The 21949-nt window shown below is 46.7% G+C and overlaps 2 protein-coding genes and 1 long non-coding RNA gene across 5 annotated transcripts; 2 read left to right on the top strand and 1 right to left on the bottom strand.

Moving 5' to 3' along the window:
* Positions 1-1996: 1996 nt before the first annotated feature.
* LOC120708231 (hydroxycinnamoyltransferase 2) lies at positions 1997-7311 on the bottom strand. Its single transcript, XM_039993371.1, has 3 exons — positions 7000-7311; positions 6441-6878; positions 1997-3195 (listed from the first exon to the last, which is right to left on the bottom strand). Exons 2-3 carry the CDS (start codon positions 6876-6878, stop codon positions 2293-2295), a joined length of 1341 nt encoding a protein of 446 aa, XP_039849305.1. The 5' UTR covers positions 7000-7311; the 3' UTR covers positions 1997-2292.
* Positions 7312-9256: 1945 nt separating this feature from the next.
* Positions 9257-11770, top strand: LOC120708223. 3 transcript variants are annotated; one of them, XR_005689282.1, is made up of 6 exons: positions 9257-10034; positions 10127-10205; positions 10291-10407; positions 10679-10948; positions 11031-11080; positions 11379-11770. It is a non-coding gene; the product is annotated as an uncharacterized LOC120708223 (long non-coding RNA). The 3 variants fall into 3 exon arrangements; XR_005689281.1 differs by having other exon boundaries at positions 9258-10034; positions 10127-10407; positions 11031-11145; XR_005689279.1 differs by having other exon boundaries at positions 9259-10034; positions 10127-10407; positions 11379-11736.
* A 2989-nt stretch (positions 11771-14759) lies between these two features.
* On the top strand, positions 14760-21465 carry LOC120708213 (eukaryotic translation initiation factor-like). Its single transcript, XM_039993345.1, has 9 exons — positions 14760-15108; positions 16581-16652; positions 17709-17813; positions 17938-18120; positions 18711-18808; positions 18939-19026; positions 19112-19462; positions 19695-19937; positions 20201-21465. The coding sequence occupies exons 1-9, from the start codon at positions 14944-14946 to the stop codon at positions 21188-21190; spliced, it is 2295 nt and encodes a 764-aa protein (XP_039849279.1). The 5' UTR covers positions 14760-14943; the 3' UTR covers positions 21191-21465.
* The last annotated feature ends 484 nt before the right edge of the window (positions 21466-21949 follow it).

Below are 21949 nucleotides of genomic sequence, written 5' to 3'. Positions count from 1 at the left end.
ACCGGGTCGTTACACATATGAATTATGATGATCTAGTGCATAATTTGATCTAAGAATACACAATATATAAAATGAAATTTTATGTTGTTAATGTGTGCTTGTTAAGGAAGACAAAAATTGTTATGAAACTGTGCCTCCAAAAATTTTATTCAAATACTAGATTTCAAAAGTTGAATTTAAACATTTTTGCAGAATTTTTTAACATTTGACACGAAGCATAAAATTCTTGAAATATTCAAAAACTCTTATTTTGTTCTTTTTGCTGTGACCAATGTACAAAAGTTTTTTTGAGCGTTTGTTATTGCAAAATAATCTTTGTGATTTTATCCTTCTTCTATTAAAATTTGATGATTTTTGGAGCCCGATAAGACCCTGTTTTCGAATTTTAAATTGCAACCGGTATTTTACCCCTTCCCCTCGCCCGGACCCGCATGTCAGCCTCCCCCCTCCTTTCAGACCTGCAGGCCGCTGGTTGGGCAGCAGGGGCGACGGCACCACACCGTCGACCACCGCTGATTCAGTTCGTGGTCTCCGGTGAGCTCTTCTCAAATCCCTCGCAATTGAAGCTTCTTCACACTCCCCGCAACCCGTTCCGGCCATAATCCCTCTTCTCCAACCTTGCAAGTTTCCCGGCAAGCTGCTCCGCCCGCCACCGCCTACTTCCGCAGGTCTTGTGCCGCCTCTGCCGCCGCCAAACTCTTGCATATCCTTGTAGCCGCCAAAATGCACGCTCCTGCCCGCACATCGGATCCTTATGGCCATCGACGCCTCGCCGACATGTCGCCTCTGCTCCTACAACGGCCTATCGGGGCCGTCAACTTCCATCTGAGCACGTGACTCCGCAGTCAACGAAGGAGGCGACGACGCTCACCGTTGTACATGCCCTGAACTGACCATGAGTCAACGTAACGTGGACTCTTGGTAGTGGCCAATCGCCGTTCGGCCTCCTCGTGGAGCCCACCGGTGCTACCACCTGCTTGCAACCAGCTAGGCAGCCAGCAAGGTCACCAGACGCCCACCAATCATCCACCGACCAAACACTCGAGCAGCTTGCGCGTTCTGTGTTTTCACTAAAGTTTTTGAGTTTTAGCTAACTTTAATCCATTCTATTATTTCTGTTTAAATACAGAAGTGTTAAAATAGAATTTGAGTAAGGCCTCTTTGATTTTCTAAGTTTCTATCACATTTCATATTCGAATGTCAATTCGAATGTTCAGATGTCAATTTAATATAAAACTAATTATGTAAATTTTAATTAAGGCTCCAGGCGAATCTATTAAATATAATTAATGCACAATTAGCGGATGATTATGGTAGCAATTAGTGGTCAAATTATGGACTAATTAGATTTAATATATTCGTCTCGCGATTAAGTCGCGATTTATAAAATTAGTTTTGTAATAAATTTATGTTTAGCACTCCTAAATAGAATCCGAGCAAGGTTTGGCCGTTTGATGGGATGGTGAGCGACATGTACTGTATCCCTCGAGCAGATCTTGCTCAGCCGATGCATCAATGCAATCTCACCAAATCCTCTTCTCCTTACTCTCAAAAAAAAATCCTCTTCTCCTCCTTGACGCCTTGCCCACGCAATGGGGTCCCGGGGTCATAAATAAGAGGGAACTTCCATCGCTGCAACTGCTCGTGGAAGAAGACGAAGCTCCGGGAGAAGGATAGGAGAGCGCGTTGCAGTCTGCAGAGCTCTATCCAGTGCCGTGCCCTTTGTCATGTACAGTTCTTCCCCATCCAAACTATTCAGCAGGGCCGTTTGAATGCAGCAATTCGTCAACTGCTTTGGAAAGAAGGTTCAATTCTGTGCAGGTTTGATAAGGATTGGTTCAGACTGTACCTTCAGGTCCAACCTTACATGTGTAAACATAAAACAAGAACAGAGTTCCTCTCAAGCAGATCGATTCATCTGGAACTCTCAGAATTGTACCGCCGTCTTGCAATCCTGCACATTATTTTTTCTAAAAAAACTAAAAAGCTCAGGAGATAAATCAATTGACCTTATTAACCTGTATCACTCAGAACGGATTAAATTGTTCATATTACAATTTGTTCAGGCCGTTCAGGCCCGTGAATCATACGGCACAAGTATACATCCCGCCCGAAAGGGGGCAGGCAGGAACGGAAAAAAAATTAAGTGTGCAGGAACTATGTGTGCAATCAAAGAATTTTGCTGCAACCTAGTAAGATCACCCTCCCTGTCCTGTGCTGTGCATCTGCCTAGCGCTTCTCTGCTTGCTTCTACCGCGCCTGCGCTCGTCGATGACTTGGGTGTCGAGGCGATCAGAAGTCGTAGATGAACTTCCGGAACTTCTCCATGTGCTCGGCCTGCAGCGAGATGGCCACGGACAGGCTGCCGTCGCGGTTGGAGCTGGGGAGCACGAACGCAAGCCCCTCGTACGCGATGCCGCCGGGGCCCATGAACACGGGCCGCCCCCACCCGAAGTCCGCGTCGTGGATGGGCAGCCGCACCCAGCTAGTGAGCCCCAGGTTGGGGCACCGGAACGTGTGCGCGCCGCGGACCAGCGCCGACAGGTCCGGCTGCAGCTCCAGGTAGTCCAGCGCCGACCGGCAGTACCCGTCGTCCATCCGGTCCAGCGCCGCCTGGATCACGGCCGCGCCCTCCGCCACCCCGGCCGTCACCGTGCCGGCGTCCGCCAGCGGTGTAGCAGTGAAGATCACGTTGCCGAAGTAGCCCTCGGGGAGCGGCGGCTGCAGCCGCTGCCGCCCGTCCGTGGCGCAGTACAGCTTGGTGGGCTGGTCCGCGGGGAGGCCGCGCGCCAGGGACGCGCACCGCCACACGTGCGCCGCCAGGACCGCGTACGTGCTGAACCGCGGCGCGCCCTCGCGCGCGGGGATCTGCGAGCGGAGGCGGCCAAGGTCGGCGCGGCTGAGCCTGAAGATGGCCACAGCGGTGGGCGGCGTCGCCGGCTTGGCCGTGAGGGGCGCCTGCGGCGGCTCGGACAGCATGGCGGGCGCCGGCTGGTACTCGATGTGTGGGTACACTGGGGTCGGCGGGTCGCGCGCGCGGAGGAGGGAGCGGTCAATGTAGGGCATGACGGCGATCGGGATGCCGCGGCAGAGGTCCGCCCACGAGTTGATGAAGTGCAGGCCGGAGAAGCCATCGGCGACGTGATGCTGCATGCCCACGCCGATCGCCACGCCACCGCATTTGAAGTGTGTCACCTGGAGAAAAAGGCGCGCGCCAACCTCGGTTAGTGGCAGAAATAATAGCTTCATAGTTTTTGAACTATAGGCAAAAGCAAGTCTTTGACTTGTGTCAAATTAAGAACACAAGGAGAGACTGAAAATCCATGTCTGCTCGATAGATGCCGGTAGGTAACTGAATGGGATAGGGGGCCGGTGGTCAATCTTTTCTCTAGTAGAAAAGAAGATGGGAGCCTGAATGGCTAACAACAACTTAGCAGTGACACAGGACGCGATCATCGACTACTGTCATTAAATATTGTTATTTACTTCTGTTTCTTTTTATGGTAGAACAGTCGTCTTAGAAAGATACATCAAACTACCACATGACCATCATCGTACCAAACTGAATGGACCAGCAGATGCACTCATTTTTGGCATCTTGCAGCTCCAATCCAGTGTAACCACGAGGACACCAGTTTCCATCAAAGTGCAGTTAAGGACTTCACATTGAATACCAATGCTGGCTTACTGCATCCCCCACCGTACCCCAACCGTTCTAGTAGAATATCTAAGTTTTCCTTAGCCAATCTGAATGTTCCATGTACGGCGCCGTGGTGTATTAATATTACTCCCTCCATTTTTATTTACATGTCATATTAGTATTAGAATTGTCTTAAGTCAAACTTAACTAATTTTGACCAAATCTATAGAAAAATATAGCAACAACTATAATATCCAACATATGCATTATCAACGTATACTTTATGGTGGATACAATGAAACAAATTTGGTATTGTAAATGTTATTATTTATTTCTGTAAGTTTGGTCAAAGTTTGCTAAGTTTGAATTAGAACAACCTAATACAACGTGTAAATAAAAACAAGGGGTATCATGCTAATTGGTGCCAGCCATGTAATCATGGGTATACAGCTAAGTATGACCAAACACGATAGCTAAGCAATATACAGGCCAAGAGAGCTGCAGATCAGAACAGAAGAAGCCACCAAATGTTGCTTGCTGTCCCAAGAAAATTCTAATAAAAGCCTCGTCTTTTTGGCGTTCCAGTTAGGCTATCATTTTCATTGAATGATCAATCATGCAGGTGGTGCATCCTAAGCAAAGAACACCCAGCACGCAACCGGCCAACCACACTTTTCGCTGTTCGGCGACGACGAAAGGAGCACAGCCCACGCTGCTCATCGGCAAGGCGCAAAGCTGCCCCTGATGAGTACAGAAGGTTCCATCATGGCATCATGTGCCCGGGTTATAAAAAGTAGTTTGGTGCCAGGTTTTGCGTCTTCCGGCTGAAGGAAAGCGAAAATCTACGAAATGGCAATTTGGTGGTGCCGGACCTGCCGGGATTGCCGTGAACGCAAAGCAGATAGCTGACCATAGTATGCATATACTCGAAATGGACCTGTCACAATTGTTTCTTCGCGAAGGCAAAAGGACATCATATTTCGGCCTAACGACACCAACCATGAAATGCAAGCTATGAAGCTACGTAATCTATATATCCTATAAAGATAGTACCCACTAACTATTTCTCTCTTCATGCAAGGTGTCCACCTCACTCTCCACTAAGTGTCCCACTAACTTTCAACTACCTTATTAATTACAAAAAAATGTTCATGTTGTCATCTCTACAATATGCAATACATTTAATCTTTAATTAACTAAAGTAAAATCATATACATACGCTATTTTTTCATCACCTATTCTTCTATAATGTGATCAATATTCTATTGGTGTTTCTTCTTTTAGATTATCGATTTTTACGAGATTCAATAAACAAGAAAATATCCATATGACCTCTACTATGTGCAATACTTTTAATCTTTAAACTATTAACATAAAGTCATATACATACTCTATTTTTGCAATGCTTTCAATCTATTAACGTAAAGACTCATATGCATACTCTATTTCTTTGAGCACCTATTCTTTTATAATGTGATCAAATATTCTATTGATGTTACTTCCGTTAGTTTATCGATTTCTACCAGATCCTGATAAAAAATAACATGCAAGTAAAATTCATATCATCTATATAGCATATATAGATGACATCCACTAAAGTCATTAACTCTATTTTTCTTAACATGCAAGTTATCCGCATCATATAGGAACCCATTATATCAAATGCCACATCAACGTCCATTAGGGCTATCTATTTATGTTTTCCATCGATTTTTTTGTGAATGTTGCCATGCAATCATCTTAATTTTTTTACTTTCAAATTTCACGTTAAAATTTTATTTAAAAAATCCCGCAGCAACACGCGGGGTATCACCTAGTGTTAGAAATAATCATCTGATCAACTTATTGCCGTTTTCATACTACCCTCAGTCAACCTACACAAAACTCAACCATTTGTACCCTCGTTGCACAATATCTCTGCAAAAAAAAACCTACGAAAAGCAAGCTAATCTCTAGATTATAACGTCCCCAAACACGAAACGATAAATTCAAGTTTCCCAAGAACATGTTGTTAACGGCACGTTTTCGCTCTGCCAGCAATGTTTCCCAACACTATAGTCACGATGACATTCTACAAAAGGTGGAAAATCAATTTTCTAGTAATATTCCAAGAGTGACGAGTCCGAGAGTGTTGCTGCGGGCAAAACAAGAAGTTCTTGTCCTCATCAGTCATCACCGACAGATTCGCATATTAATTAATGTGGCACGTCGCGCGTGATTCAACGCCCCATTTGGCTCTGATTTTTTTTTTCCGCAGCGCGCGACTTGCTAACGTGATCCTTACTGCAGGCTGCACTTGCTTCAGACTGCTCTGGTTGCATTTTTAGTGTGCATTTTAAGTTCAAGAATCCGGCGCAAGTGTTGGATTCTTTTCGCGGATGTGTCGCCAGCAAGGTTTGGCTCGCCCAGCATCTTCCGGTGTTCCCCGCAGTACAACTGGCAGTACGGTGACGGCAGGCACGGCCGCCACGCACAGCCAGAGCAGCGTTAGCTCCACGCGTTCGGATGAGCGTCGGCGCCCGCCGAACGCGCACATGCCCCCGAGGCAGCCAGGCAAGACCGCAAGAGGGAAGCACCCAGCAAGGCAACAACAATATGCGACGCGTGTGCCTACGTTGACCGAGACGTCGTGGGGTACTGCGCACTTGCGGCGAACTCACCACTCACCAGATAATAACCTCGATCCCCTCACGCAACCGCACCGCGGCAACCAGCGCTCTTGCTAGACGACAATCCTAGGGAAATGTTGCAACAACCGAGGAGGAGTTGGGTTGATGGATCGAGTCGATCGGTTCGGTACCTGGAGCACGAGGAGCGGGAAGGCGGAGATGTCGTCGGTGTACTCGACGGTGGGGATGAGGCGCTTGAGCTCCATAGTGGGCGCGAAGTCGCCGAAGTCGTCGACGGTGGCGTCGGGCGCGTCCGCCTCCTGGAACAGCACCCCGCCGGCGTTGCAGTCGATCTCCACGCGCCCGTCCTCGTCGCGCGCCAGCCGCCCCGCCATCGGGTAGAAGGGCACCAGCGCCTCCGCCAGCGCGCGCCGCATCCGGGCGCCGTCGAAGAAGCTCCCGTCCGCGGCCGCCAGGTCGTTGCCCTCGCTGTCCCTGCGGCGGAAGAAGTAGACGCTGGGCGTGTGGAACCGCGGCACCACCAGGTCCGGGCCCGAGTTCCACAGCCGCCGCCGCGGCGTCTCCGCCGCCGGGTACACCATCTCCGACCCCCGCACCGTGATCTTCATCTGCACGCGAACCCAACAACCCCCCGCACGCGTCATCACCCACCCGATTCCTCCCCCGAAAACCCCGCACGACGAACCAGAGCAAACGGAGGGAACAAGAGTCGAATCCGGGGCCACCTACCTTGCTCGAGCGACCAGTCGAAGAGCTCGGCGGATCTGGGACGCAACCCAACGCGGCGGCGGCGGCGCGGGACGCGGTGTAAACTGTAAAGCAGGCGGGGGGCGTTAGGTGCTGGTGGGGCGGGCGGCGGCGGGTATACTGGTATTAGCTCTTGGTGGAGAGCTGGTGAGCTCGCGGGGGGTGGAGCGGCTTTTATAGCCGGGGATCCCGTGCGCGCAGCCCGCCCGCCCGCCGTCCGCCATGACACCCCTTGTGGCCCCCCGCGCGTTTGGTGGGATGGATGACCAGCCAAGGTGGGGGTGGGTTGATTCGGCGGGGCGGGGGTCTGGTTGGCGTGGCAGGAGAGGAGAGGGCTCGCTCCTCTGCTCCTCGTCCTCGCCTCCTCGGTGGGCGCGGTCCACCCCACCGGACCCTGGACGCGCAGGGGCAGGTGATCTGCCCCATTCCGAGAATTCCCATGGGATCCCCACCGCATCAGCAGTGACACGGTGATGACAGCGTCCAAGGCTGGCCCCGCAGGGGCGCCTGCCGCTCGCGCGCTCCGCTCGGGGCAGTGCGCGCACTTGGAACTTGGAAGATGGGAGGAAGGGGGACGAAGGAGGGCGAGTGGGCGACCGCGGACGCGGCGGCTCGGGCGTCGGCGCGCGGCGCGACCGGGTCCAGTTCGTGAGCGTGGGAGATGCCTGGGTTGAGATATAGTAAATCTCGATGGATTTTTCCGCTGACATTTCTGATGAGATGAATTGCGTCTGGGAGGACCGACGGCTTCAATGGCGTGCATGGGCATGCGAATTCAGGCGATCGAGATCGTTGCAAATTGCAATGTAGTAGTTCTTATCTATACTATAAATATCGATGGAGGTGGTGTGTTAGACCCGGCGGCTTGAGGTAATCTTCGCAGCCTCGCGCTCGCAGGTTCCTACCATTGTTTACTTGGTTTTAATACCATCAGAACTTGTCATGATGAACTGATGATCGATGTTTGCCACAGCCCTACCACGATCATTAGTCGCTCTGCACCTTTTCGGAGTAAGGCCCTGTTTAGTTTCTAAAAAAATTCTAAAGTATCCGTCACATCAAATATTTAGATATATTCATAGAACATTAAATACAATTAAAAATAACTAATTATACCGTCTAACTAATTAGCACGAGATAATTTTTTAAACCTAATTAGTTCATGATTGGTTATTATTTGTCAAATAACAACAAAATGTGTTACAGTACCAAATCAATAATTTTTCACCAACTAAACATGACTTAACACGTTTTCTGATTGCGTGATTGCTGGTGAATCCGCCCACCATGACACCGTCGCTGCTCGCTGTTCGCGCCTCCCCCGCGTCCGGCCGCCAAGGCGCCAACGACTTCTGGCGCCGCAACTGTCACCTGACAGGCTGAGCTCCAGCTCCTTACACAAGCACCTTGGCCCTGTCTGGTCTGTGTACCAAAGAGTACTAAAAAAACTTTGACCACTAATTACGATACCAAATAAAATCATCTCTATTTCTACTACTAAAAAAAAGCTAAGTAAGACTTTTTTTTTGGCAAAATTTGCTGCAAGACAGCGTTAAATGGTGCTCTTTGCTCATGACCACTAAAAAAGTTTGTCTTTACTCAAAGACACTAAAAAACTATGTACATTTGCTGAGGGACATTGTACGCACTATTTTATTCTATTTAATTACAGAGTGACGTTGAATGACAAATTTACCCCTAGTGCTTATCCTCTCCTACATCACTGTTCGCCTCTCAAACTAGTTGCAGTGCGCCGTGCGTCTTGGCCGGAGCTCCCTGCACAAGGGAAAGGCAGACGCGGACAGGCCGGCGGCCTGCTCTCCCAGCACAGCACGCAAGGGAGGGGTGGACGCGGACGGGCCAGTCGCCCGCGCTCCCAGCGCGGCAGGCGAGGAAGGTGCCCATGGGCCGGCCGCCTGGCGGCGCTCCCATCACGACGCGCGAGGAAGGGGCGGACGGGCCGGCAGTGCTCCAGCACGGTGCGAGGTAGGAGACGGGCAAGGACAAGAAGGGAAATTCCTGTAGCTTTCTATTAAAATCTAATATTATAACGGGTTCAGTGTTCTCTAGCAAATTATCACTCTTGAGCAATGTCTTTCAACAAAAACATTATTTTTTAGTGGCTTGTGGCAAAAAAACCAATTTTGAACTGTGTCCGCTGGCCAATTTTGCTTTTTTTTTTTTTGGTTCGTCGTTCGCTTGGTTTCGTTTCGTCCCCTCCACCCCGTCTACGTCGCCCCCAACCCACCGAGATTCAAAACACCGGTAACTCGGCCCCCCTTTCCTCCGCCTGCCGATCGTCGCGCCGGTAAAACCGCTCCTCGCCACTCGCCATTCCGACGGTGCTCGCGCTCTGTTCTCGCCTCCCCTCGCGCCGCCATCTCCTCCCCCTCACGCTTGCCCCGCCGCCGCTCTGGCCTCCCCATAAGCCGCTACCGAGGACGCGGTCACCTTCACCCTCCACGACCCGCGCCCGATCCCCCTCGATCCCCGCCCCAGGCAGGCGCCAGCCCATCGGCATTGCGTGCCGGCCGCCTCAGCCAGATCTGGGGCGCCGCCTCGGCCGCAATATCCCGCCGCCCCCACGCCTAGCGGTTCCGGCGCCGGATGCCAACTTGGCGCCCAGAAGCCGTCCAGTGCGACGTACGCCGCCGCGGGGACTCCGGGGACGCGGTCATGGCGCGGTGGCTGCAGTCTGTGCGGCTGCAGCACCTCGCGGCGTCCTCGGCCGCGGGCGGGGTCGGGACAGGCGGCTTCTGCGGCGGCGGCCTCGCATATCCTCCTCGACGAGAACCTCACGCCCAAGCTCTCCGACTTCGGGCTCGCGCAGCTCAGCCAAGCGGGCGGCAACATGCCGGTGGCCTCGCCCATGATGGGCTCCTTCTGTACAACTGGAGCGGGCAGGCCACCGTGAAGTCCGATGTGCACAGCTTCTGGGTGGTGCTCCTGCAGCTTATCTCCGGGAGGAGGCCGTCGACACCAGCAAGCTTGTGACCAAGCAGAACGTGGTCACCTTGGTAACTGAACTACGCACTTCGATCTGTTGGCATTATATATACAGATTCTCTATGACGCGGTAGTAGTTACTGAAACTCTGATTATTTTTCAGTTTGCTGATATTTTCCAACTTTCTTTTCCGCCGACGGAGAACATTAGGATGCCATTACGCCACCAACCAAGGGACTAAAGTTATCCTCTATCTTTTCTCATTGTGCTCCATGCCTCCCGTTCCACGGGAGCTGCTTTGGATTGAGCCTGTTTATGGTGTTAAAGTTGTAGGTCTTACTTTTACGATAAATTTCAATTCACCGGATCTCTCAACCGTGAAGACGTGAAGAAAATATGAGGAGAAAATGTCCCCTGTGGATATCATTCCCAGAATATGAACAGGTGAAATGCTACTTGAACAGTTGAACTGATGCTCTTTTGAAGTGTTGATATAGCTAATCATGACATGTAAATGCGAACGTTATAGCGGGTACAATATTATTGTGTACATTTTACCAATTCCTCTCCCAGTCAGTTTGTTGCAATTGATGGATAAAGTTGGAAAATGAAACATCCACTACTCCATTGCTTGCAGTTGCTTCTCCTAGAGCTAAGCCCCCTTGATTTGTTGCTTCCATGCTTACCTTGACACAGATTTTGGTTTTGTTTTCAGGTCAAATGGCTCAACAAACAATTGATCAAGCTTTGGCCCTTTGTTGAAACGGGATACTTCCATGTTAAGATACAGGCAGATCTGACCAATTTGCTATTTCAATTGGCCATTTTCCTGTCAAGAACTGTCATGATTTGCATCTGATTACAGGCAACAACCATGGCATCAGGGATTCTGTGGAACCACTACTTGATGAATATCAACCGCCAGGGATATCCTCACTAAAGTTCAGCAGACTCTCCCTTGGGACTGTTCCATCAGAAATAGAAGGTTGCTGAGACAAAATGGTGTCAAATTCACAGTTATGTGCTCTCACACAAACTCTCTATGACATGCGTTTTTCTGTGTTCAGGCATTTGGATTCAGAGTTTTAAGAAAGGGCTAGACAGCAAGTCGCTGCAGGTAATTTACCTTTCAGGGAAACAGCCATTTACATTGAGAAATTATATATTGGTAACCAAACAGAGGTAATTACTTGCAGTATATGTTTGTAGTCACATGTAAGTGAGTATGTAACTAAATTTAGCTCTGATCATGTCTGAATATACCATGTTGGTAACAATGTATAGTCAAACTATTTTGCTAATATATTGCCAACTGGCTCTGTTCATGTCGGAATATACCATGTTCGTAATGATGCATAGTCAAATTATTTTGCTATTTTATTGTCATGGTTAATATATTTGGTCTACTGTTGCAGGGCTTAACTTTAGTAACTCAGGAATTTGGATCGTGATGAACACATTCTCCAGGCAGCTTAGTTTAATTCATACGGAATACAAAACATAGATTGGGATGAAGTCCAGCTAATCCCTGCCGATATAGGGGTATTTCCGCGTCAGTATGATAGGGTGATATCTGATATAGAGTTCTCATGTGGCCCTAACAAAGTATAGCTGAATATGCTAATATTACCTGTAACCCAGGCAGCTGACTGATTTGCCGTATTCATTTGCTCCAACCTTGGACTCCATGAATATAAATTCAAGTTCTGAAGTTTGAATTTAATTTGTACGGAACTTGTAACTGTGTTTGGAAATAATTCCGGATTATCCCTACCGATATAGAAGTATTTATGCATCTATTTTGATATGGTGATATCTGATATATAGTTCTCAGTTGGCCCTACTGTAGCAAAGCTCGACATAGGGTTTAGCGTTGTTACAAAACAATGATGGATTGCATATATTTTTTGGCTCATGTTTGATCCTTATTTATAATTTTTCCTAATCAAGTATTATGTGTCTTGTGCTATGAATCTTTTTGCTGCCCGTAGCAACGCACGGGTATTAGCCTAGTTTTATAAAAACAAATTTCAGAACCCTTGTGCTAGGAATCTCTACTGTAGCATTATTGTAGTTAATCATGAATTAATTACCATCATTAGATTCGTCACGAAAAATTACTCACATCTCTAAAATTTTTTTGCAAATAGACTTCTTCATGATTTTTTTTCGGAGAACGCGCGTGCTACGCATGTCAATTGTCCGCCGTCTCAGGCCCCAACCAACATGCTTGTTTGCTGCTGCTGCTGCTGCTGCTACCTGACCTGCAAGATTCTTGTTTGCCGTAGCGGTTTGCTGCGGGAACCAACCAAAGTCGGTACACATTAGTAGTTGATTGGTACGAGCCAGCAACGCAGACGCAAAGCGGGAAATGGCAAAAATCAAGCAATCAGCCTGCAGCCCTGGTGATTTGAGCTCGTGCTCATCTCCTCTCAATCCAAACCGTCGGGCTCACCGGGAGCGAGCGAGCGCGGCGCGTAGGGGTTTTACGAGTGCAGTGTGCAGACAAAGCAAGCAGCCATGACATGCACAGGCATAGCACAGCTCTGGTTTTCCTCGTGCTCTCCGCTTCGAGGACACGGCGGTAAACCTGAGAGCGTTTGGTGAGGGCCGAGAAATGGCAAGATAGTGCGCGTGCGGTGGGTCCGCGGGCCAGTGCGAGGCGCAATCACCAGCAACAGCCGTCGCACGTTTAGTCGTTTATCATAAGGCTGTGTGTTTAGTTTGCGAAAAGTTTTAGTTTTGGTACTATAGCACATTTCGTTGTTACTTGACAAATAATATCTAATTATAGACTAATTATGTTTAAAAAATTCATCTCGTGCTAATCAGTTAGACTGTGTAATTAGTTATTTTTTAACTGAATTTAATGCTTCATACGTGTGTCTAAAAATTCGATGTGACGGGTACTGTAAATTTTTTTTAGGAACTTAAACCAATCCTCGGATGAGGACAGTGTGTGTTTTTTTTTCACACGAAAAAAGGCCGGACGGATCGGCGGGCGTGCCAGCAAGAAGTCAGGCGCCCCCTCCGCCGACCTCTCGCGTAGCTACAAGCTACTCTTACTAGTACGTTGGATCCGAGTCAGGGTGAGGTCACCGGCCTCGTACCGTCACGCACACGGTCATGTACTTATGGCGGTTGGTGGTAGCGGGCAGCACTGGGGAAAAAAATGGCGTCCTTGATGCAGTAGGTGGTAGCGGGCAGCACTGGGGGAAAATGGCGTCCTTCCTGCAGCAGAAGAGGTGTGTTGCCAGATGCGTGCGAGGAGCTCGCGTCGCTTTTAATGGAACGGCGGAAGAGAACGGCCGGCCGGTTCTGTTGTCCGTTGACTGGTGCCGCGCCCGTGCTGCGTGGCGGCTGCTGCGGTCGCCGACGGTGGACTGGTGGAGTGGACGGAGCGGCGGCCCGGCTCGCCAGGCGGGAACGCACCCCCTGCCGGCCGTGGCCGTTCGCCCACGCTTTGAACACTGCTCAGGCGCAGGATCAGGCTTCGGAACCCGTGGACCTAGCTAGGGTCGTCTTGCGCTGGAACGCCTGGCCTGGAAGCTGGAACTGGCACATGATGGGAACGCCGCCGGGTCGGCGCGTCGGGGCCGTGATGCACAAATCCTGCTCGCGTTTCCTAACTGCGCACCGACACGCGTTTTATTTCCGTTTCCTCTTTCCTGTGCCACGCGACGCGAGTACTTTACAGGACACGGCTCATGCCGATGGAACCATTGCTCCAAAGCTCATCGTGAAAAAGGGAGAATGCTTCGAACAGCGGGGAAAGAGATTTGGATTGATACGCTTAATTGTACAATTTGGCATATAGTGCTGCCCTTTTCTGCTTTCTCTTCCGGTACGGCATCACACATTTTTGTTATGATATTTCTTTTTTCGGTTCTCCTAAAGTTTTTTCTAATAGGCAGTCGACGTCGACAAGGAGTAACAACGCGCCAAGCCAAAAATGTTGCCAGGTACGGAGTACATTTTAGAGCAGTCGTGGTGGAAGCTATACTCACTCTGTTCTGTTGGCAACCAGCAACAGTGTTTTTCTCTCACACCAAATTAGCACCAGCCACAAATCAGACAGCAGTACTTTTCTCTCACAGCAAATCAGTACCAGCCACCAACCGTTTTTCTCTCACACCAAATTAGCACCAGCCACAAATCAGACAGCAGTACTTTTCTCTCACAGCAAATCAGTACCAGCCACCAACCACAACCAGCTAGTAGCTCATACTCCCCCCTTCCTCGTTTATAAGGCATAGTAGAACATGGCACGGTCTTCCAAACGATACTTTGACCATTTATTTATTATATATTCTATCACTTATGATTATATATTTATAATCACTGTAAACTATATTTGACTACGAATCTAATCATATAAAATTTACATTATAAAATAAAAAATTAATAGTCATATTATTGGTCAAAGATAGAAAGGTTTGAATCTTGATATGTGTGTATACCTTATAAACGAGGAAGGAGGGAGTAGTTGAGTTCAGGTACTATATTAAAAAATACCTGATCAATACATCACTTGAATACGTGCATGTAATAAAATTCTAAGGAATGCAATTTGTAGCACACCACAAATTCCCTACCAATCAGTACAGTAGATAAGTCTCAGCGCATTCACACACACAAAAAAAAAAGATAGATAACGTCTCACCTGGGCCGCTGTCGGAAAGCCCAACGCTGCCTTTGTCCCCATAACCGCATTGGTCGCCAGCCCACCACACCAAATTACCGGATACCACATTTCCTATTAAAAAAAAGGATATCATACCACAAGCCCTAATAGCGTCTTCCGCGATAAACCCCAGAGTCGGCCGCGCAGCCTCCTCTTCCGTCCGCCTCTCCTCGCCGATAGAGAGAGGCAGAGGTAGGGCACCCAGCTCACCAGGAGCTTCGATTCCATCCGCTCTCGTGCGCGGATTCGCACCCCGGGCTCGGCTGTCGATTTTCAACCGGAGCAGCGGCGCAACCATGACGACGGACCAGCCGGTGATCAGCCTGCGCCCGGGCGGCGGCGGCGGCGGCATCGGCCTGCGCGCCCCCCGCCTCTTCCCAACCGCGTTCGCCGCCGCCGCCACCGGAGCTGGAGACTTCCTCCGGCCGCACGGCGGGTCCTCGACCGGCTTTGCCGCCAAGGTGACCGCAGTACCACACGATCTGGAGTTGGGGGCGGGGCGAGGTGGGGGCGTGCAGTGTTCTAGGTTTTTTGTTGGGGTTTGCGCTTGCTTTTGCTCCTTGGTCGAGATAGGGAGGATGTCTGAATTTTTGCCATCCGCGTCATATTGCTACCGGTGTCGGATTGGTAATTAAAGCTCGTAGAACTTAATTTACAGTTGGGCTGTTTTTAGAGGCGATGGCATTGAGCATATACGCAGGAGACACATTGGTGCTGAGACATGTTAGGCACTTGTATTGGGTTATTACTCTGGCTAGGCGTACCATTTTGTGGGTTGGAGTGCTCCCTGTGGCATTGCAATGACTTTGATGGTTTGATTGTTCCTTGATAGAGCTGGACCTTTTGACAGAGCAGAAGCAGTTTTAGGCTTTTAGCTTTCGTTATTTATGCACATAGCTTTCTGCATGTCCTATGTGATTTATAAAGCGTAGCGCCATAGCATATTGTGTTGGTAGAGGCATTTCTTCGATTTGCAACTTTAGTAGTATAGCTATTGTAGCTGTCATACTTGATTTGGAAGCTGCTTTTCATGGAGTTTCATTATTGCCAAATTCGACACCTTGGAAAATGATGAATAAAGTATATTTTAGTTTTGGCTGAGCTTCAGATAGTACTACCAGCTCAATTAGTTACAAGGATGGCAGCTTTGTACTCACTAGAAGGTCAAGTGACTTGGACAGCACCATTTACTGAGTTGTAGAATCCTGGTTCGTATGAGCTACAGTGATCTCATATTTTCATACGCACACTGTCCAAAAGAGTTCGTAGGCATGCATGTTTACGTGGGTAAGGATTATTTCTTAAAAATTATGATTATGATGGTAACTGATAACTGTATTTAGAAATGTCTGCCCCTGTTTATTCAATAAAATCTTAACTAAGACTGAAAGAGAGCAAAGACAAACACCATTTGCACTCAGAGCAATGTCATATTATCAGTTCTTGATTTTTGTTTACTAGTCGATATATAGTTTGTCATATGCTGGTATAATTGTTTCCATGGTTGTGCTCTTCTTTAGCGGAGTTGTAAGACCAGGTGTTTCCAAAAGATGAGTTAAGATCTGCTTTTATTAGGAGACACCGGAAAAAAAGACACGCTAAACTGCACGATCACCATTACATGCCTACGTAGGGCTCTAACCATGGAAATGGTCCTCTACCCTACTCAATTTTCCTTGTCTAACTTGTGCTGGCATTTCCAAATGCATGTTTTTGATGTGTGCTCTGTTTAAAAAAGAGGTGCCTGGCGCTAGGCGTTGCAGCACCGTTTCGCCTAGCACCTAGGTATTTGGCGGAGCCTGACTGCCTGCCTAGCGCCTAACACTTTTTGAAACCTTGGGGGGGTGTGTGTATGTGTGTGTCCAGCTACAACAAAAAAAAAATTGATGTATCCATGTCTTGCTTTTCTGACTAGTGTAATAATGCGCTGCAGCTTGGAGATTCACGTTTTGAGCCTCTTGAGCGGGTTCGCTACACAAGAGGTCAACTCCTTGAAATGCGTGAGGTACTTATTCATTCTGTTCATCTAGCTGCTTATCTCATTATGTGAAAGTAACTCCTGACACACCACTCTTATATGACCAGACATCCACCTCATAGCATACCAAGTTGAAATCATTTGCCTGTTCTGAGAAATAGGATGTGGAAACAAGACGATGTTGAAATCATTCTTTATCAGCAAACGGCTCTTTGTTTTTTCTGTTTTTTCCTAATTAAATCTGAAAGGCAGGACAACAAAATCTATGGGTAATTCAGGGAGGTGGCCATTAGAAGTCGAAAATTTGGAAGTGAGGCAATGGATTCTATTTATCTAAACTTTACTTCTGATATCCTATGACCGCTTTCAACTGTTTTTATGTCAACCAAATGATGGCACTGCTTGAACTATCTGTATTGTATATCGTAAAAAGGAAAATAGAGGTGATATTCTTTGTTCATCATCTTTCACGTCAGTTAAACAACCTTTTGCTTTTTAATGTTGGGTTTTATCTCTACCCTGCCCCAACTTGCTTGTGACTTTTGGCTTTGTTGTTGCTGTTGTGGTTGTTAATACTACTATTATTACTATTACTGCTATCTCCTTTTTTAAGCTCTTCCTGCGGTAATTAATGGGTTCCATATAGCCTACCCACTTGGTTGAGACTAAAAGGTTCTGTTGTTGTATCTACTTCATGCATTCATGGAAGAGTACCATTCTGGGTTTCCAAGACACTGTTTTCACTGCTAATTTCTGTTATTTTATATTTATAAACTAGTAATTTTATAATATTTGGGAATACATTTTGAGACAACCTTTTATATAAAAAGGATCCAAAATGTCACTCTTTTGTGAGTTTATGTCAGTACATCTTAGGAAAACTGTGCACGTTTTGTTTCAGTGACATCCTAACCTTCATAAAGAAGCAGTCTTGGCCAATGTGTAGGTTCTTGTACAGGGTAGTGTGATGTTAATAACAATTATTGTATTCACCACCAAATGTTTTCTTACATTGGTGAAAGTGTTCCACTCCTGAGTATAGTATTCTTATCAGTCCATGTTTTGGTTAAAATGATTTTGCAGATTGTTGATATAGCTAAGGAAATCTTGAAACTACAGCAAGATATTAGTGTAGTAATCCTTGATGAGGAACACGAGGATCAAAGTTGGCTTCACAATGACTCAAATGTGAGAACTCTTACTTTTACTTTTCAGATGGCAGCTTTGGTTACTTCCTTCATACTGCTCTAATTTCCTGCAGTGTTGCAAAGTGTTGTTACAGTAAGATTGGGTGCTTTATGATGTGTTATAGGTACAAACTCAGTCACATAACCGCTATACCGAGACTGACAGTCGCGACTGGCGTTCACGTTCTCAAACTTCCCCGGTTGCTAGTGAAGAGAAGTCTTGGGATAAAATCCGTGAAGCTAAAGAATCTCGTGTTTCAAGTGGAAAGCAAGAGCAATTAAGCTCCCAGTTTGCTGCTAAAGCTCAGGTATCTTGAAACAGAGTAACATCTGTGCTACCATTGTTTCTTCAGTGAAATTTGCTAGTGTTTATCTGGGCTGAGATCTGTTGTTCTGTTTGTGTATGACTATGTTGCCATATCTTGTTTTTTTTAAACTATTACGCTGAACTGCTCCACTTAAGTTTGTGTGTATTCCTTTTGTAGAATTTTTTTAGATGCAGGAAAAAGTTTCTTTTGCATTCACATCAAATGCCTAGTTGCAAGCAATGATTTATTTTTGAGCAATTCGGGAATTGTTGCATAAATAAACATATACAATGTAAATACTGATGCAATGGTCGTATAGATTTAATTGAATCGAAACCTTAGAAATACTACCCACATGCTAAATGTTCTAGTGTTGAGATAGATCAGCTCAAATTCGCGTAATATTTTAAAAGTGTGAGCTTATTAGTGCAAAAATGTTGCCTCATCACATTTCAAGCACTTAATCAACAACCACAGATATTTGGATGCTATACAAGTAACGCTACTTCAAAACTATTGTATGACCATCCAACCATTTACATGTGAAACCTAAATGAATTTTCTAAGATTCCTGATTTATTTTACATCAGACTGGTCCCACCCCTACTCTTGTCAAGGCCAAAGTCCCATGGTCAGTCCGGAGAGGAAATCTCTCTGAGAAAGAGAAAGTTCTGAAAGCCGTGAAAGGGTATTATTTGATTTCAGAGCTTTTTTCCTTCTCGTTCTGTTACCTCTGGCAACAATCTTTTTGTCTATAATATTGTATTTCGGAAGTCAATTGTTTTGCTTTCTTTTAAATTGTATTTGTTCATTGCCAGAATACTGAACAAATTAACTCCAGAGAAGTTTGACCTTCTGAAGGGCCAATTGATAGAAGCAGGAATTACTACAGCTGATATTTTGAAGGTTTGTTTATTCCTTTTTTCTTTATTCTGCTGCCTTTGGCGTTATCATTTCCTTGTGATTGACCTCTTTTCTCCTGTCAATTCAGGATGTTATTACTCTCATATTTGAGAAGGCTGTATTTGAGCCCACATTCTGTCAGATGTATGCTCAGCTGTGCTTTGAACTCAATGAAAGCCTCCCATCATTCCCTCCTGAAGAGCCTGGTGATAGAGAGATTACATTCAAACGTGTACTGTTGAACAATTGTCAAGAAGCATTTGAAGGTGCTGGCAACCTACGGGCCGAGGTGGAGAAATTGACTGGTCCAGACCAGGAGGCGGAGAGACGTGATAAAGAAAGGCTTGTGAAGCTTCGAACACTGGGAAACATTCGCCTTATTGGTGAACTGCTGAAGCAAAAAATGGTGACAGAGAAGATAGTACATCACATTGTTCAGGTACATATGTATGTATTTCTTCATACTCTTCAGCTTGGTAGTTTCAGCAAATATGAAACCATAGGATAAGATTTTGAAATGGGCTGAACTGTAAATGGGTGATCTGGCATGATCTTTTTTTCTTTTTCTTTTCCATCAGTGGGCATAGACTTCTCTAGACTCAAGCACTTATCTCCTCATGCATTATGTTCTTTCCCTGTGAAATATTTTCAAACTCATTTGCTGTAAACAGGAGTTGCTGGGTTCTGATAGCAACTCATGCCCTGCTGAGGAAAATGTTGAGGCCATCTGCCAGTTCTTCAACACAATTGGTAAACAGTTGGATGAGAACCCAAAGTCTCGTCGATTTAATGATGTCTACTTCAACCGCATGAAGGAGCTTACAGCTAATACTCAGTTGGCACCACGTTTGAGGTTCATGGCACGTGATATCCTTGATCTCCGTTCAAACAACTGGGTGCCTCGACGTGAGGAGGTATATGTCTCTCAGCTCCATCTTGAAATGTATTTGCATAAGTGTTCTGCGTGTACTGTACAGCCAGCGGATCTTGTAAAATCAGGGGAATAAAACACATATTGTAAGTTGGAGATGTATATGTTTTGCATGCTGATAGTTGACAAGGCACTTACTTCAATGCAATACACCTCTTCATAGACTGACACTTGCTATTCTTGTGCACAAACTGGGTTGAATTTCTAGTTTTCACTGACTTTGATATGTTGTTATTTCTTTCTTAGATAAAAGCCAAGAAAATCAGTGAAATTCATACAGAGGCCGAAATGAAACTTGGATTGCGACCTGGGTCCACTGCAAACATAAGGAATGGACGGACCGGTACTGGAGGGCCACTCTCACCTGGAGCTTTTCCATTGAATGGACCTGGAACTGGTGGCATGATGCCTGGCATGCCTGGAGCGAGAAAGATGCCTGGAATGCCTGGGTTAGATAGTGATAATTGGGAAGTTCCACGTTCTAAATCCAGAGCTGATCCACTCCGCAGCCACACCCAGCTGATGAATAAGCCACCGTCTGTCAATTCTAGACTGCTTCCTCAAGGCAGTGGAGCACTAACTAGTGGCAGGACAAGTGCGCTTTTGGGCAGTTGGGGTCCAATATCTCGTCCTTCAAGTTATTCTCCTGGACTCGATGTTGCACCAGCTCCATCTGCAGCTCCTGTAGCTGAGAAGCCAGCTGCTGCTCCCAAGCCAAACTCTGCTAGTCTTCAAAAGAAGACTGTCTCTCTTCTTGAGGAGTATTTCCACGTTTGTATATTAGATGAAGCACAACAGTGCATTGAGGAGCTCAAAAGTCCTGATTACTACCCAGAAGTCGTTAAAGAAGCCATCAATCTTGCCCTTGACAAAGGTACCAATTCCATCGATCCTCTTGTGAGGCTACTGGAACACCTCCACAGCAAGAATATTATCAAGGCAGTAGACTTGGAAACTGGATTCTTGCTTTATGGTTCTCTTCTGGATGATCTTGCTATTGACCTTCCGAAAGCTCCAGCACATTTTGGTGAAGTTATTGGGCGGCTGATCTTGTCACACTGTCTGGACATTCGAGTTGTTGAGGATACCCTGAAGAAAATGGAGGATACCTCCTTCCGCTCAGCGGTTTTCAAAGCTGCAACGAATGCCATAGAAGCATATGCGTCGGGGCAGGCTATCTTGAGCTCGCATGTTTCTGAAATTGATGCTTGCAACAATCTTTTATCCTCCAAATAAATAGCTTAGAAGTGTCTCCAGTTTTGCCCTCGACTTGAGAAATTATAAAGCTGCAGTAGTGAGAAACAACCATTTGCTAGCTGTATATTTTCTTTTTGAGAAGCCATATGAGTGCTTATTGTTTGGACAGTGACGAAATGAAAGGATGAAAGCCACAAATTTTGCTCTTGTAACGTTAGGTTAATTTTCTGTACTTCTAGCCTGAGATGAACAAGGCAAGCCCTTAACGTGACCCTATTTGTCGTATCTAATGTAACTTCTACTGTGTTTTGGCACGTATTCTTTGCGGGTACAACCGTGCTCTAAAAGTAGGTTAGTACATATTACACCTCTGATGATCTGATGGCCCTTCGCGATTTAGGGTTTGCAGGTTTGGGGAAGTAGATGCTCGTGACTTATACACGGCTAAAACGAGTATAGCAGCATGTCAAATTCCCCAGGGGTAACAGTAAGCTGGAGTTCTGTTTTGATGAGCCATACGATGAAGTTTTGGGAGAGGGTTATCGAGTATCATCTAAGAAGAGTGACAAGTGTGACCCAAAACTAATTTGGGTTCATGCCTGGAAGGTCAACCATGGAGGCGATTTTCTTAATACGACAATTGATGGAGAGATATAGGGAGCAGAAGAAGGACTTTACATGGTCTTCATTGACCTTGAGAAGACATATGACAAAGTACCGAGAAGTGTCATGTGGTGGGCCTTGGAGAAGCACAAAGTCCCAACTAAGTACATTACCTTCATTAAGGATATGTACAAG

Source organism: Panicum virgatum, chromosome 1K (assembly GCF_016808335.1).
Source record: "Panicum virgatum strain AP13 chromosome 1K, P.virgatum_v5, whole genome shotgun sequence".
Lineage (NCBI taxonomy): Eukaryota > Viridiplantae > Streptophyta > Magnoliopsida > Poales > Poaceae > Panicum > Panicum virgatum.
The sequence above is the reverse complement of the archived record's forward strand: the minus strand, read 5'-3'. Positions and strand labels throughout refer to the sequence as shown.